Source organism: Xiphophorus couchianus, chromosome 9 (genome assembly GCF_001444195.1).
Source record: "Xiphophorus couchianus chromosome 9, X_couchianus-1.0, whole genome shotgun sequence".
NCBI classification, from domain to species: Eukaryota; Metazoa; Chordata; class Actinopteri; order Cyprinodontiformes; family Poeciliidae; genus Xiphophorus; species Xiphophorus couchianus.
The window spans coordinates 14,391,583-14,408,820 of NC_040236.1; the positions used below are offsets into that span (position 1 = coordinate 14,391,583).

The following is a 17,238-nucleotide window of genomic DNA, read 5'->3' on the forward strand; positions in this document are numbered from 1 at the left end:
TGAAACTCAAGTATTTTCCTCTCTTTCTTATCCTTTCTGTTTTCCCCTGGCCCTCTCCTCCCCTATTCCCTCTCCTGGCTTTTCTTTTGTAATAAAATCCCATTGCCTCAATATTTTACACCTCTTACCAACTCTTTCTTTTCTGTTTTTCCTTTTCTTTTATCACATTTTGGCTTTCATGTTCACAATTTTTTTATTTCCTTTTGTGTCCCTGATGTTCAACTTACTTCTCCTTATATTTCCTTTTTGCTTCTTGTTGTCTTAGTCCAGTCTTTATGCCTGATGTCATCCACATCCTGTCTACCATCATTCTAATTTCCTCTGATGTTATAATTTAATCACATTCACCTTCTACTTTCTCCTGTTTCATTTGCTGCCTCCCACTACCTTCTGCCTTTGTGTCTTTAGCTCCTTTTCTCTTTTCAAATCTGACTTTTCTAACCTCCTTTTTTTGTCGTTTCCCATCCCTTTCTCTTCTTTCCCTGTGGCCACAGCAGCAGCAGCTCCAGCACCTGTCTCACCACGCCCCCGGCATCCCTCTGACACCGCACCCATCAGGCTTGTCCCTTGGTGCGGGGAGCTCTGGGCTTTTGGCTTTGACTGGAGCGCTGGGGGTCTCCGCCCACCTCGCTTCCAAAGACGAGCGAAACCATCTTGATCCAGAACACCTTAGAGGTAAAAATCTGTGGATCCTTTGCCGAGCAAGACAAACTGTAAATTTTAATGATTGATAAAAACACATTATTTTCTGTAAATCTAAAACCAATTAATTAAAATTGGTAAGACAAGAGAAGATGCCATTCAGTTACAACAAACTGAAACGTCTTAAACTTATTAGGTCAGATAAAAGCAAGTTTGAGTTTTTTGGTAACTAACGAAAGCAAATTATTCACAACAAGTCAAATTATCACAGAACTTGTTTTCCAGACACTAAGTTAACCTTCCTCTGTGGCCATTTCAGTTCCCAGATCTATTCAATTTAATTTTTCAAAAAATGCTATAAGAGAAGAATAAAAACTTTTTTTTTTACTTGACAGTCAGTATTTTTAGAATGGAAACTAATTTGGAAATAAAGTATATTTTATTTGTCATTGTATGCTTTTCAATGGCATTAGAAGTCCAAATAACCCCTAAAAATATCAAGTTCACTGTTGTATAAAAACATGACAAAGTAAAAAAAAAAAGTAAAAACAACAGTTGAAATCACGCAGGGATCTCAAACATTGCTTTTAAAGCTACACCAATCGATTCTCATCTGTTCCCAAAGGCTTCCAGTGTTGTCTGAAATGATGCAACAGAGCAGCAAACATGTCCCTGTCTACAAGTCACAAGTGTGCTGTAGGAAATAAATAAGTAAATAAAAAAACGAATATATACTTTTTGGCCAAAAGAAGCACAGTGTTTTGCAAATGGTTGCACACGATACCATGAATACGTGTATTTCTGTATTTATATTGAAATTTTTGTGTTGGTTAAATTACATTTCCTTCATACATGAAGGGAGACATTTAGACAGCCACAGCATAAAATGTACATCATTCCTATTTTTTCAGACAAGATAAAATGCAAAATAGCACACTACATCATTTCTGACTGGCAGCATCTTTTTTTTTTTTGCTCACCTTTTGGACGGAGTGCAATATTTCCTGTTTAGATTTGTGTCATAAACTGGACTGATGCATTCATGGAGCTTGTGTGGATGAGAAAGAAATGCCTTTTCCGACTGAACTCTGATTCACCCCAGTAGAATATCTTATCTTCGTGCTGCGGTCTCAGGCACCGAGCCAAGAGGCTTACGCATGAGTTAAGGGAGTCCTAGTTGGAAAAAAGCAGAAATAAATAAAAAGTAAGAATCGGAAATAAGAAGATACAAGTGTTTAGACATGTTGTCATGTTGATAAGTTGTGCATATATATATATATATATATATATATATATATATATATATATATAGTTTGCTTGTATCTTTAATGCTGAAGTGGTAGTTCATCCCAACCTTGGCTGACTCTTGGCTTGTTGTTGTTGTTATTATTATCAGCACTGACGTCAAACCTTCTCTCTTTTCTCCATAAATCTTATTATCTCTGCATTGCTCTCTGCGCCGTCCCTCCCTCCGCCACGACCCAGAGGGAGCCCCCAGCAGGGTGAGTACTTTTGCTGGTGTGTGCGTGTGTGTGTGCGCATATTGATGCAAGTGTTTTGTACGCCCACATTTCCCTCTGTGCGTGCTTGTGTGACAGTGATAAACTGAAGGAAATTGAGACACACTGTAAAGTGGCCTCGCAAAAAAAACAAAAAAAAAAAGGCAGGGTATGACTGGAGTTGTTTCAGGAGTATCACAACCCAACAGCAGCACAATAGCAGCTCATCACCGTCAGCCTTGAGCTTCTCAAGGTTTTCTACATTAGACTAACACTGTAACACTTCACGTTTCTCTGAAAGGACCTAAACTACCCAATGGATGAATAGAGAACTGATTTTTCTTTTTCCACTGAGGCTACAAATGCTCCAGTTGAAATTTAGACAATTAACATAGCTGTCTGTAGAACTGATCGCTTTGAGATTTAACAACCGAGTGATGGCTATTTCATTAGATGTTTCCTAACGCAACCCAGTCTGCAGTATCATTACTTCATATTAGGAGTAGAGTTACACAGCTGTCACGCAGCAGTGAAAAGACAGCAGTGTACCAGAAAGCAAAAAAAAAAACGGATTTTCTATGAATGACTGCACTGATATCTCCAATATTTTTCCAACTTCCATACTCGGCATTTTCGAAACCTTCCTAGTTTGAACTTGCTCTGTTTGTGCATCAGTAGAACAAACAAGCACAATAAAAACATGAAATTGCCAGTGAAAATGTTTAAAAAACTCATCATGAGCCAGAATGATCATAAAACAACTTCAGCAAATTTCAAAACCAAGATCCAAGTGTAGATATTTCACTTTATTGTGGAGTTCAAATTATGCATCCAAGCTGCAGTATACAAAGTTACATTTAGCTAAATGTTCTCTAACAAGTTCAGAAAAAAACACACACCTCTTGTGTGTTGTCTCCAGAACACTTAATGAAAACTATGGCCATAGTGTTAGAATATATTTTTCATTAATGTAAGTTTAACTGTCAAGCACGGTGGTGGTAATATAATGCTGAGGGCTGTTTAGCTGCCAGTGGTACTGGTGAATTGTACTAAATAAATGGGAGAATGAAAATGCCTTCAAATTGTTTAACTTCAGCTCATCAGCTTCAGAATTGGTCATTCTAATCTGAGAAAATAAAGTTTAAATTCATCCCAAAAGTAGACATTCATGCCCAAGATGGGTGTTTGTAAACCTTTTGTTAGCAATAAATCATTAAAATTGCTCAAGAGAAGAACAAAAATTTGGAAAATTAAAGCCAGCATATCCTTGCTCTGGGTTTTACTATGAAATAAAAAAATATTTAAAAGAACAGCTGTTTTCACTTTCTCTCTCTACAGTCTCATCACAGAACAAAACCTCCTGCATAATTTAATTTCTAAACACAATATTGATTGTAAAGCACAGGGAAAATATGATTCTCATTAGTGTGGGCTGAACTTACTCAAGCGATGAGCCGGGAGGGGAAAAAAGCACAAGAGAAATGCATATCAATTAGCTTTTAAAGCTGCACAGTAGTAAAATATGCTGCAATATAAAATGAATTTAAGTTTGTGAATCTTCGCTGCAGTTTATTGTGTAATCTCTTTCGTCCTCCACTGCTCTGCTTGGTTCTCCATCCTGTGGAAACCTCTAAACCCTCACTCTACCCCACATGAGGGGTAGAGAATGACAAGTGGCCTTCACTGAACCTCTTGTCCTTTCCCACGTGTACAAACACAACACAATGCTTCGATCGAATTTCTTCGGCACTGAGCAGCAACACAGGCTGCATTGTAAATATGGCTGAACAGCTTTATTACCCGATAATGAGAGTCATATTTTACACGAGGACTGGTGTGTCCAGGGCAGAGCACTAATTAGCTTTATAGGCTGTCCTGTGTGCTGCTATGGCTACGGCTTAACCTGTGCTTGTGTCTGCATTTCTTGCTGTGCGTGTGTGTGTGTGTGTGTGTGTGTGTGTGTGTGTGTGTGTGTGTGTGTGTGTGTGTGTGTGTGTGTGTGTGTGTGTGTGTGTGTGTGTGTGTGTCTCCCCAAGTGTTTCTACACACCATTACCTGAATAACTGAGGCGGGTGTGTGTGTATTCACACTCGGTTTTTAAAACATGATTGATTATGTCCTTTGATATTCTTTCTTTGCCTATGCATAGTTTCATCACCTGTTTCTATTTCAATAATGGACCATAATATTTCTACCTTTCTTTGTGTCTCCGTCTGTCTTCAGAGTAAGTCGGTGTCGTCAACAGACAGCCAGCCCACCGAGGAGCGCCAAGGACCCTCAGGAGGATACTCTGCCTTGCAGGGAGGGGCTGAGGCCAAGAGGAGGCGCTGTGATGATAAAGAGCCTCTCCCTCCACACTCCTATGTATGTGTTTCTGCCGATTGCTGCAATAGATTTGTACTTAAGTTGTATTCTTATGTCATGTATCTAAATTAAGCACATGAAAAGAAAAGCATCAAGTGTCACTTAGGATGCTCCACAAGTTGCATAGTGGGTGTGTATTTGGATGACGGGTGTAAAATTTACAATGTTCTACTGCATCCGGACTTCACTGCAGTCTCATTTTATTATTATTCACACCTGGTGATTGTCTGATGACATTTCAAACCTACATAAGCAGTCGATGAGTCCCACCAAGTGGAGAACAAATTATGAGCTGGAAAAAAAACAAAACAAAACAAAGTAAGTCATACTGCTAACAGGTGGAGCAAGTTCAAGTATCTGGCATCCTGAGGTGAGTGAATCTTCATCAGTACAGACAGAGCATTATTGTGTAGATTAATGCAATTAATAATAATAATAATATACTGCACAATATAACATATTAAATACTTTCTTGTTATCAGAAATAGGAATAGTGTACTCATGATACGATGAAAATGGTGCACACACACACACACACACACACACACACACACACACACACCTACACACACACACCCATGCCAACAATCAAGTTTCAAAGTTTTAGCCAAACAGCAATTTGAAAGGGTTAAAAGAATAAGCATAGTTGTTAACAATCATGCTTCTTAACAATAAAGTAATGTTAACAATAAAACATTATTGTTAATCATAGTTTAACAATAATGTTATGCTTAACAAATTACAGGTCTTACAAGTTTCCCAGTAAATAACTGAGACATTTAAAAACCGGATCAATTGGCTGTAAGGTTATTATTTTCCTTTGCATTCTAACCTGCGAGTTGAACGCAGTATTCGTCTAACATAAGACAATAGTAAATGTACTGGAAATAAACAGCATCACACAATAGTCACCCATTTAAACCCAAATTCCTGCTTGATTGATGTCCCTCAATAATACAAAGTAAGTTAAATATACAGAAAATTATTGAAATAAAATCAGTTTGTCTTGTCTACACCAAATCATTATTTTCAGCTATTTGTTCAAAGAAAGCACTGTGTAGATACACACTCTCTAATGTGTGTGTGTGAGATGGTGTGTGCGACAAATTGCCCATGACACTACAGGCCTCAAGGGGGTCGAGAGCCCATCGTCATTTAGAGCCGCGTTTGGTTTGGATGGGTCTGCTGGGGCAGAGCGAGCAGCCAGGGGGGATGTAATGCCAGAGGAGAGACAGCCAAGGCAGATAGCTGTAATGAATTAGATGGTTGTGTGTTTGCAGTCGGTGAGATTGATTGACACAAGGAGTTTGTCTAGAGAAGACTGCCTCCAGGAAAATCAGTTCGGCATCAACAACAGCAACCTAAATCCTTCCCATTAGCGTGAAACAAGCAGGGATAGTTTCAGCTCTCCAAACGTCTTTTCTCTCGTTCTATCTGTCGGGACGTATTTCACCACTTATTTCTCTTGGTTTTCCTGTTGGACCTCCGGATTTTTCTCCGTCGTTTTAAAACCGCTTCGCCTTGGCCGTATGTCCATCCGGCGGCTTGTTTTTGTTCCAGGAATAGACTAAATGACTTGTCCTGTTTGGGCTCTGCATATTTAGGTACTGATGTCAATAGAAATATCAGAGCACGATCGCATCAAAGCGTTGTTGCCATGGTGACTAAGTGCCATCGTTCTCACTTCAGGAAAAAAGAGAGAGAGAGATAAAGAAAGAGAGAGACGACTGGACGAAGAGCTAAAGATGTGCCATGGATGGTGCAGAGCTGAAAGAGTGTGTGTCTGCAGATTGTAAGAGATTAAAAAGCAGAGTTTGTATAGGAGCGATGCTTGGTAAGATCATAAGGTACAGTATCTCTGTGTTTAATGTTGCATGGAGGACAGACAGTGAGAGGAAGCAAAAAGCAGCCAGGAATATTGATTTATTGATCTGTGTGTGTGCACTTGAGCAAGTGTGCATGTCTTTCTTTATTAAAGCTCTTTATTTATAAGTAGGGTTTACTGTACCATGGGTGTCGAAGAAATAACAACGTCCGTGTGCTGTTTTTCTATCTGCAGGACAGTGATGGAGACAAAAGCGAAGACAATCTTGTGGTGGACGTCTCCAATGAGGCAAGTTGCTGCACTAAAATTGACAACCTCATGTTTACAGTGGCTCTGCTCAGCATGATCCGCTCACTCTTCCCATCAGCTCTTTCAAGACTTGCAAAAAAAATTCCAGCTCATTGATTTATTTTTTGCTTTTTGCTTTCCTCTCGCTGCTCTCATAAACCAATTTTTGGCTGCAGCAGATGGCTGTTTCATGTGCAAAAACTTTAATAGATTTCTTGTACTTTACCCCAAGCAACACTGCTTGCCAGATATTCCGTGAAACTGAGCATTTAGAGGCCTGTTATTTCATTCGTTCTTGCACTAATTGAGACTGAAACAAGTTAATCATATCAGATAAAAGGTTAAAAATATCTCAAAACTGTTTGAACATAAATAAAAAATAGTAAAAAATAATCATAAGTCACAAAATGCATCATTCACAGGGTTTTTTTTAGCAGTTCTCACTCAGGGCAAATATTACTAAAGATGTAGGTTATCTTTCCAACCTCTAAAAAGAATGGTTTAAATGCAAATAACTCAAAATTAATTAGATGTTAATGTAGTCTGAATTGCCACACAGAGACCCCTTGGACTTTGACAAGCAAGACGCCATATTTTGTCATTGATGTTGGTTTTTATCATCAAATAAAAAAAATTGAAATTGTTTTTTAGGTTTTAACAAAAAAGAAAAAGCAGGTAAACTTTCATAAAGGGAAGTAGGAAGTAGACGACAATATGTTTTTATTGCTTGGGGTAAACATTGAGTATAGGCTAGTTGCAGAGAAGCCAACCAGATAATGTCATCCTTTCTGCACACAGTAGTTAAAATGTGCAGTTTTTGTTTGGCCTGGTTTCCTGCTTCTTATCCTCTGTGTGCATGTCTGGGGAATGTGAAAGGAGTCAGCAGGTACGTTACTCGCTCAGCTGTCCGCTGCAGTTTCTTTGTACATAGGGAGAACTCTTGTGTAAGCTCATTATCAGCTGCCACTGTTTGTGCTCCCTGCTTGTGAAACATGTTCACACACACATGCCCACACACCGACACACCGACACAACACATACATTCACAATTGCTTTCCACATCGCCTCAAATCTTTCTCCTCGGAGTGTATTTTTGTCCTCCGTCTGCACTCTCAAGGCTTCTGTTCTTCCGTCTCTCTGCCGTCTTCTTTTTCTCCATTTCTTTAGCGCTCTCCCCTTCTCCTCCTCTCATTAGATAACTACAGTCTGGTTAGTTTAATATATGCAAAGCCATTTATGCCCCTGGAAGACTGTAGTTCTTTTAATATCTCACGCTGTGTACCAAAATATTTCTCCTCTAAGCCTTGTGTATCTTGATTTTGCTAACAAAAGCAGAACTGGTCTCTTGTGTGATTTAGAAACTGCTACAAAAGCCGACAGGAAAAAAAAAGAAGTGACAAATGTGGTTTATGGAACCAAAAAAAGAAATACTTGTTTTTGCAAGGACTTCTTTGCAACGTAGAGATTCCACATGCATTTACATAAATGTGGCTGTGCGTGGGTTAAAAGTGTAGTTTGAAGTGTGCATGCATGCCAGTGTGTGTGGCACAAAATGACTGCTGATCACTGTGACCCACTGCGAGAGATGTGCCTGCTCTGTTCTGGAGGAGGCAGCGCTGGCTCAACAGTGGCTCCGGTGATGAAAGCATCTGTAACATACAACATTATCTCCAGGTCCACATCCTGCTGCAACCACGCCAGTGACAGTCTCTTCTCTCATGTAATGTCCCCAGAGCTCTCACTCTATTTAAAGGTCCAACTAGAAAGAAGAGTCAGTATAGTCAGCGTGACAGTAGACCTGCTGTTGGCTGCAGCGAGGTTGAAAAATTACCAAAGAAAGAAGCAGCAGCTAATGCTGCTTGTTGTAACAGTTTACATTCACCTGGATTCATCTATAAAGTGAGGCAAAGTGCATTGATGAACTTACAATAATTTCTTGTGAATATATCTATAGCGTAAGATTTTGTTTAATTTTGCAGCTTTTGTACATTTAAGTTGACGTTTTGTCAACAAATTGTGCACTTTATAATGTCCTGGTTGCACGACTTTTACATTTGACTGGTCTTGCATGGACTGGTAAAATGACTGGAACTAAGTGATTTTTTTTACTAAACATGTTGAACCACTTTGCGTTGCTTATGTTGTGCAGTTAAACTGCTGGGGTCAAATTGGGGAGAGTAAATTGGCTTTGTGGAACCACACCCATTTTTGCTGTCAGCGGCAAGAGCAATGGTGAAAAAACCCCAAACATTTTTGTTAATCTTTACAGAAAATCATTTGCTTTGCAAAGTTAATCAACTAGTTTTGTCAATGTCGTGTCCAGTGCCTTTAAAATTCCAAGAAATCAGCACTGATTAAAAAGTAACAACTCATGAATTTTAAACACTTTAAATGTTTTTGCAACCTTTATTGATTTAGGAGCCCAACTCTCCCACCGGCAGCCCGCCTCACTCCCCCCATGGGAACGGACTGGACCGGGCACCGACTCTGAGGAAAGAGCTGCCTGGTTCCTCGAGTGCAGGAGAGGCGCCTTCCACACCAAACCCCCGCAGCCCCACCCCAGGGAAGGCCAAGGACCCTGCACAGGTAAAATATGACGCAAAAAGTTCCTGCACGCATTGCAGCTTGTTTATATAGTTGTTGGATGCTAAAACGTTATATCCAGGGTTTTTTTTAAAATACTTTAATGATAAAAGAAAACATATTCAGTTAGTCTCCATTGGTTCTTCATTATTATTATTTAATATATATATTTAATTTATAAAATATCTGATTGAAACTTGTGTTAATAAAAGACAATTTTATTAACTACTGTTACAAAACTGTTCCAGTAGCTTTTTGACTAATTCTAAAAAAAACCTAAGGAGTATATTTTTAAAGTGTTGATAATATAGCTTCAGTGCTAGACAGGGACATTTTTGATTATTTGATGTCTCCACAGATGGATAAGTCCCAGTCTCCACTGTCCAAGTCTGGCACTCCGTCCCCATCCCATCGTGAGGCTCTCACCCCGGGATCAACAGGAGCGCCTGGAGCTCCAGGCCCCAGCACCTCCTGCCTTCGTCTGGTCAGCAAAGCTGCAGCAAGTGCAGACCCACTTGGTGAGAATTACGCAAGTTAAATAAAAAATACCAAAAATTCTGCCTTCATGTTGTAACTGCACACAAAACTAAGGGAAAAGAACCAAGTGTCAAGTACAAACCTAATATTTTATTCATCTCATCAGTTAGAGAGGAAACCTGGCATGTAACAGTTATCTTTCAAACATATCTACCTAAACAAGTTAATAAACTTACTATAATTAAAACTTAACTTAATGAAGTATTTAATTCAGCTGTTGTGACCTTGATTAGATTTGGACCCAGTCTGTCTCTGTCCCCCATTTCCCTCTTTCCCCTCAGCTTTTATTGATTTTCATTATTGTTCCAGATATGATTGTGGCGTTGCTATCCCCAGTTTTTAGTATTTACTTTATACCATTCTAACTGAATTAACTAAAAAAACTTTAGTTTTAATCTTTTAAAGTTTTGGAAATGTTGGTCTGGTACATGAAAGCTGAGATCTTTTGCTAGGCCAGTATGAAGAGGATCAGTCCATTCATCTCAGCCCCTCTGTGACTCGTGTGTTTGTGTGCTGCACATGGTTCCCCCTTCCTTCAACCGCTCCCTCCTCTTTCCCTGCCTCCCCAGCTCTCCGCAGTCCCATGTCTGTGCCCCCCGGTTCATACCCGGCTCATTTTGGCGTGGTGTCCCACGCAGGGCTGAACGGGGAGCTGGCCAGCCCGGGGGGATTCGGAGGAGCTCTGACTCTCTCTCCACAGATCAGCGCCGCAGCCAGCGCCTACTCCCGCAGCCCCATGGTGAGCAACAAGGCCAAATTATTCTTCTCTGCCAAGGTTTGATTTATGATTCAGATCCAGCCCTCCCGACTATCCCGGTACTGTTGAAATATTTGATGAATTGGCTCTGCATTGTCCGTATCAGTGCAGTGCATTCGTTATACTCTCAGAGTTGTCATGTTTACAATGTTTAATCAAGTTTCATAGAGAGAAACGTCTGTAGGGAAGACAAAGTTTCGGGTCGGTTGCCTCTGACAGGAGGTTTTGCCTTTTCACATTCCTACATGTAATCTGTATCACGTCTGCCTGTTGCATCGCGCACCCGAGCACATAGGAGCTCAGATGAAATGAATTGGACCAATTCACATTTGCTCTGCCATTGTTGTGAAACCAATGTGTCAATCGGTTCTTTAAATCCATGTCAAGGTGCCTTTTATTCTTGTATTTCTTCCAACCAGGTGGCGTATGACTCTCGGTCTCACCTAAGAGCTCCCGGCCTGTCCTCCTCTCTCCCTGGTTCCTCTGGTGGAAAGCCGTAAGTACATACTTACATCATTTGCAAGCCTAGATGTGATATTTAACCCAGTTTGCATGAGCATAAGAAAACTCCTCCTAGATCATAAACTCACGACTCAGCGTATTTTAGATTTCCATTGCTGAGAGCAACTTTTATTTAACTCTTTAAAACTTGAGGATTTTCTCTTCTCTTTATTTGTTTCGGATGCTTATGTATTTAACGAGGTTAAATATTCACGGCGTGACCGGGGTTTTTATCCAGCTGCATGCAGTGCGAATGTAAAATGTTGCCACTTTCCTCCACATTTTGCTGCACACTGTCAGTCATCCGGATGAAAGAGGATTACATTCTAACATACATAAAAGAAAGTGTAAGGTTATGTTTTCGTGGCTTAGATAATAGTGAGAAATCACATCAGTGTGATGCAAGGACAATTGATTAGAGGAGCTGAGTGGAAATATTTACTCTAACATGGATTACGACCATAAAACGGCAAAAGTAGGATTGAATTCTCATGTTTTTGGCCGTGTTTTTCGGTCAAGCTCTCTGTATTGTGCACAACATATGACTAAACCTGATTGAATGATTTCACCTGACAGTGCTTGGTAAAATAGTCTTTTTTCCACAACATGTAGATAGGACCGTGTTAGGCTGTCGTTGCTGCGTGTTTTACCTGATATGCGTCTATAGCACCTTTTTACATATATTTTTCTCAATTAGCTGCGTAGTGTTGAAGATGGGTGTTGTTGATGTAGAAAATATTGTTTTCATAATTTATAAGAGCTTTTGCCCGTTATGTGGATCGTTCCTATATTGGTTAATGTGTAGCAAGTATTTGGATTTACCTTGTTGGTAGAAGAGTTGCTGGACCCGGCACCGGGAACGTTCAGGAAGAACGAGTTTGTGAAAATGTGTTATTGTTACACAGCTTCTCATGTCATGAGAATCTCATTGCTTGAAAGGGATTAGACCGATGATTTCATTTTGATGGATTATGATGTATAAAGGAGCTTAGATATCTATTTTTCTATGTTGATCAGTGTCTTCACCAGAGGTTGAGAACATGCTGGATGTTCTATTATTAAAACCAGCTCTGATAGGTTTTCAGGTGACTTTCACATCTTTAGTTCTGGAATATATTCAACAGTTTTTAAATGTTTTATGAAAAAACATTGTGAGATCTTCTTGATGTAAATACATGGTGAACCAAAGTTTCCATTGTTAGATTCAAATTTGTCCTGTGGTATGGTGAATTGCACAAAAAGGAAATAAAAATTAGTCAAAATTCAAGAAATCTTTAAGGAAAAAGGTAAGTGCTGCCCATAATCGTTTTGAACTGGCTGTAATCGTGTTACCTAAAGTCCAGCCACTGAAAGAAAGATCTTCTGTGCTCACACACATTTACACTTTTTATGTTGTTTGGCACATCCAGCTATTGTGATATTGTTCTTGTCTTACAGAGCAGCAATTCATTCTTGTGCTGCTAATTTGAAATCATAAAACAGGCCTGGCTTCCAGCCGCTACTCTATTGATCGGCCATTAGCGGTGCCACACCGCCTCTGCCTGTAATACAATCTGCCATCATGCATTTGCGCCCACAGCTGCTCTGAGCTCAGTAATTTTCCCAAATTTGAACAAACACAGTTTGCAACTTTCACACCAATGTGTGAGCTTTCTGTGGTTCTTATTGAATTTTGTGTACTTAATTCTTGCTGAGTTTTTGTGCTCTCATTGATTGATTTCATCTAGTTCCCTAGTACATTTTACTTTATTCTCCTTTGCATCTTAAATTATATTAAAAAAAAAAGAAAGTCTGTTCTTCAGTTTTTTATTTTCCTCTCTCCTTCCCAGCGCCTACTCGTTCCACGTGAGCGCCGACGGCCAGATGCAGCCGGTGCCGTTCCCCCCCGACGCCCTGCTGGGCCCGGGCATCCCGCGTCATGCCCGTCAGATCCACACGCTGAGCCACGGGGAGGTGGTGTGCGCCGTCACAATCAGCACCTCCACACGCCACGTCTACACCGGAGGCAAGGGCTGCGTCAAGGTGTGGGACATCAGCCAGCCGGGAAGCAAGAGCCCCATGGCCCAGCTGGACTGTCTGGTGAGACATGATGGATAAGGTGTGAAGGGGAAACCTCTTTCAGAAAATGATTCTTAAATTATCCCGACCACTTCCCCTCCCCCCCCAGAAAATAAATATTTCACATTTCAGAAACTTATTGGATAAGAGACCAAAAATGATTAAATTTAATAGAACTAGGTCAAGCAAAACCCTACTTTCACAGAAAGTTTAAAATCAGGTCAAACTCAGTACATGATACACAGAAGCTACGTTGCTCAGATTGTTTTTGTGTTTCTTTTTTAGTAGCTATGCTTCTGATAGTAACTGGGATTATTTTTCAGATTTTGCTGGATAAAAAAAAATATTTGACACAAAATATTTTTTATTAACCAGCTGCAAATTTGTTATTTTGTAAAACATCTCTACAAGGGCATCTACAAGAGTTACTTAACTATTTTCTTTTCTGTGCTCTTGGTGGTAACCGTTCTCCTTATCTTTTCAAATCAGAACAGAGATAACTACATCCGTTCCTGTAAAATCCTCCCCGACGGTCGGACCCTGATCGTTGGAGGCGAGGCCAGCACGTTGTCCATCTGGGATCTGGCCACGCCGACTCCCCGCATCAAGGCGGAGCTGACGTCGTCCGCCCCGGCCTGCTACGCCCTGGCCATCTCCCCCGACAACAAGGTTTGCTTCTCCTGCTGCAGCGACGGCAACATCGTCGTCTGGGACCTGCACAACCAGACGCTGGTCAGGTAGGTTTGAAAATGTTCAAAAGTATTTCAATTTGATCTGCTGTTGAAATTCATTGGAGAGGGAGAAGTGTGAGGAAAGCATGAAGGAAGAGAAGATAACCTTTAAGGAATGTAATAAGAGAAGGAAAGAGATGAAGGATAAACTTGCTACGGGGGGTATAAAGAGATTAAAACAGCCAGCTTTGGCATGACAGGAGAGAAAGAAACACAGGAAGAAGGGCGAGGGAAGGTGCTGAGGTAAGACTGACGAGGACTGGCAGAAAAAAAAAAAGGATCATGTGTGGGTGGGCTCAGGGCAGTAAGTGCTGCAGGGAAAGAGGGAATAAAATATATTCATTCTGACACCTCTAGCAGAAAAGAAGCAAAGACACGCACAGAAAGCAGAGTCTGCAGGATTTGTGTATTTGCAGGTGTGTGTGTGTGTGTGTTTCTCTTTTCTGAAGCTCTTGTGTGTTTGTGTGTGTCCTTGGCAGGCAGTTCCAGGGCCACACAGACGGAGCGAGCTGCATCGACATCTCCAATGATGGCACCAAGCTCTGGACAGGAGGGCTGGACAACACGGTCCGCTGCTGGGACCTGAGAGAGGGCCGGCAGCTGCAGCAGCACGACTTCACCTCACAGGTCAGAAAAAACAAAGCAACTAAGACATAAACATATATTAATGCACTAGAAAGAAAAAAAATCAAAGTTATTTGATTGCCAGAAGTTTTCAGACGAACACCTTGAAGGTGCTGTTTATTTAATAAGTGTTGTTTAGGGACGGTAAGGTTAAAGCAAAGCTTTTCCTCTTGTGTAAATAAATGTTTTGAGTGAGAAAAGGTCAAATGTTTATTTAAAACAAACCCTTTTCCAACTTTTAATGATGGAACTGAGTGGGATTTTGTCACAGTCTATAGCCTACGAGAGAGAGTATTTTAAAGAAGTGGGTAGGTGGTACCCTGTATTGTACTACCTGGAAGAAAATACATCTGAAATGTGTGACTGATTTCAAATCACTGGTTGTAGATTTATCACCCTGAGGACTGCTGGGTTGTTTGTCACCAAATCCTACACTGTCTTTTTGGTCAGATATTCACAATTAATGCTGTTAGAAATTGTTTCTTACATATGTGCGGTTCTTTGGACTTCATTTTGAAATACAGGAATAATAATTAAACTAGCATAATTTAACTTTTGCTGCTTTACAATCATTCTTTTGCTTTGTAATCAAAGCATGTTCTTTATGCCTCACATTCAGCTGAAAGTTTTTCACAAGTGGTTGAAGTCGACCCACCTTACACCTCTGATCCATTTTGAGGGAAAATCACAAACCCTAACCACTGCAAACTTTATGAAATTTTGAAATTAGTGTGTCGTAGTGATATCATGATAAGCACAGAGAGCTTCAGAAGCAGCAGGAGTCTGTGATGCACCAAATGATCTTCCAGTCTGTAGGATCTTACAGTCAGCAGAATCTAATGCAGATAACAACATGACGAGAATCGGGCAAACTTGTAGTTGCATTTATAACTAAATAAATCTGGACTGTAACACGAAGCTCAACTCACACGTTTCACACATTGATCGAATCCCTTTTGGTTCCTTAATCTAATCTGCATGCTCTGGAAGCACACAATCATAAGATGGTGGGTTCACTAATTAAAAATAGATTATATATTTTTTTTTATTTTACTACTGGCTGATTACTGGTGAAGGCCAATCCTGATGGAAATCCGTCCATTATGGCCACCAGTCAATATCTTGGTGAATTTCTTTAAACTAAAAAAACATTACACAGTGATTGTTTCTTTTTTTCTTCATCTTCATCAATGACCTTTTTTTTCCCCTCCTCGCACACTATTCAAATAAGTTTTGAACTTTTATCTTCTCCTTCTCTAATCCTTCCACCTCCATCTCCTGTGTCCCAGATCTTCTCCCTGGGTTACTGTCCAACAGGCGAGTGGCTGGCTGTGGGGATGGAGAGCAGCAACGTGGAAGTGCTGCATGTCTCCAAACCCGACAAGTACCAGCTGCACCTCCATGAGAGCTGCGTCCTCTCCCTCAAGTTCGCATACTGCGGTACGTGCACAAGCATTTTTTTTTTTTATCCTGCATTTATGTAGCCTCCAAGAGCAACTTGGAGACCAGTCCTCCCTGGACTCCTGGTAACATGCTGCGCTGTGTGTTCCTGTTATTTCAGGAAAGTGGTTTGTCAGCACAGGAAAAGACAATCTGTTGAATGCATGGAGGACACCATATGGAGCGAGCATTTTCCAGGTGAGAGTTGAACTCCGTGACTGTTTATCCTCTACACAAGTTAGGTACAAAACAATACGCAGCACATCCAAATCCAAATGTTCATGTTTGGACTTTTGATTTGGGAATGGCTCGTATGTTTATATTGTTGGTGACACATTTATATTCAGCCTCCTGGCAAAAGAAAGAGGGAGAAACATTTTAAATCGAAAAGAAAATTGCTGACCTAAGGTGACTTTTACAGGCTTATCAGAGGGTGCAGGATGCCAAACCTCAACACACACACACACACAAGCAGCACCTCTATGTCATAATTCCACCTTGTCCAGGTGTCCCATTCCAAGCTAATGGTGAATCACGCATATGCAGAGATGCAGTATTTTTAGCTGAGCCAGTACATCTGCGTGTGAATGAAATGAGAGAAGGGAGATGAAGATCCATTTAAGCTGAGTGTTCTGTGTGTGTGGGGGGGTGTGTGTTTAGCAGTGTGGCTGTCATATTTGTGTAATCTTCTGTGGGCAGCAGGGTTGGCGGCTCCTGTCTCTCTCTATGGACCCGAGAGGAGAAGGCAGGCTATCTTGCTTTGTTATCCAAATGCCAAACGTTGCTCCTGCCAAGCAGCTCCCTCCTTTCAGCATGTTACACAGAGCTGCTCTCTTCTCCCCTCCTCCTTCCTGCTTAATGCTGTCTTTTCTGTTTCTGTCTCCTTGCGTCTCTTTAAAGCCACACTCATCTCCTGATTGCATGTTTTTACTCTTTTTTTCCCTTGGATTTCATTTTTTATCTTCCCCAGATTTATTTGAACCATGTCTTAATTTTTTCTCTGCTCTGCCCTTGTTGCAACTTTGTTTTACATATCCTGCCTTTAGTTTTTAATTAGTATAAAATTTCTTCTTTCATCCTTTATTATTTCTTGCTCAGTCTTGGCAACACAACGTTATTCACAAAGACATCTTATCAATCCTCCAAATATCATGGTAGTGCTGCAAAAGCTATGTGTTCTGCTTTTCTCCACAATTTAGAGATTGTAACGGTGTTGTGTAATAAGTTGCAACAACATGTGCCTATTAAGTGAGGTACTTGTCTTTGATTAGGCTCTCTAGTTATTTGTGTTGTTTTTAGCATTTATAATGTTGAATCATTTCAGGAAAAGCTGACAGGATATGTTATATAACCACTAAATTACTGTTTTGTGGGGGGGGCAGGGGTTTA

The 17,238-nt window shown here is 40.5% G+C and overlaps 1 protein-coding gene across 3 annotated transcripts in view; it reads left to right on the forward strand.

Moving 5' to 3' along the window:
• The window catches only part of tle2b (TLE family member 2, transcriptional corepressor b), an 83,980-nt gene that overhangs the window by 60,662 nt on the left and 6,080 nt on the right, over positions 1-17,238 (forward strand). Inside the window, exons 7-19 of one of the 3 annotated variants that reach the window (XM_028026793.1) lie at positions 495-675; positions 2,128-2,144; positions 4,365-4,505; positions 6,565-6,618; positions 9,037-9,204; positions 9,560-9,719; positions 10,308-10,477; positions 10,915-10,991; positions 12,826-13,075; positions 13,544-13,791; positions 14,265-14,412; positions 15,699-15,849; positions 15,971-16,047. In XM_028026793.1, the coding sequence (XP_027882594.1) occupies positions 495-675; positions 2,128-2,144; positions 4,365-4,505; positions 6,565-6,618; positions 9,037-9,204; positions 9,560-9,719; positions 10,308-10,477; positions 10,915-10,991; positions 12,826-13,075; positions 13,544-13,791; positions 14,265-14,412; positions 15,699-15,849; positions 15,971-16,047 (1,842 nt within the window). The remainder of the gene's footprint in view (positions 1-494; positions 676-2,127; positions 2,145-4,364; positions 4,506-6,564; positions 6,619-9,036; positions 9,205-9,559; positions 9,720-10,307; positions 10,478-10,914; positions 10,992-12,825; positions 13,076-13,543; positions 13,792-14,264; positions 14,413-15,698; positions 15,850-15,970; positions 16,048-17,238) is intronic. The other 2 variants (XM_028026795.1, XM_028026794.1) reach the window with 2 other exon arrangements.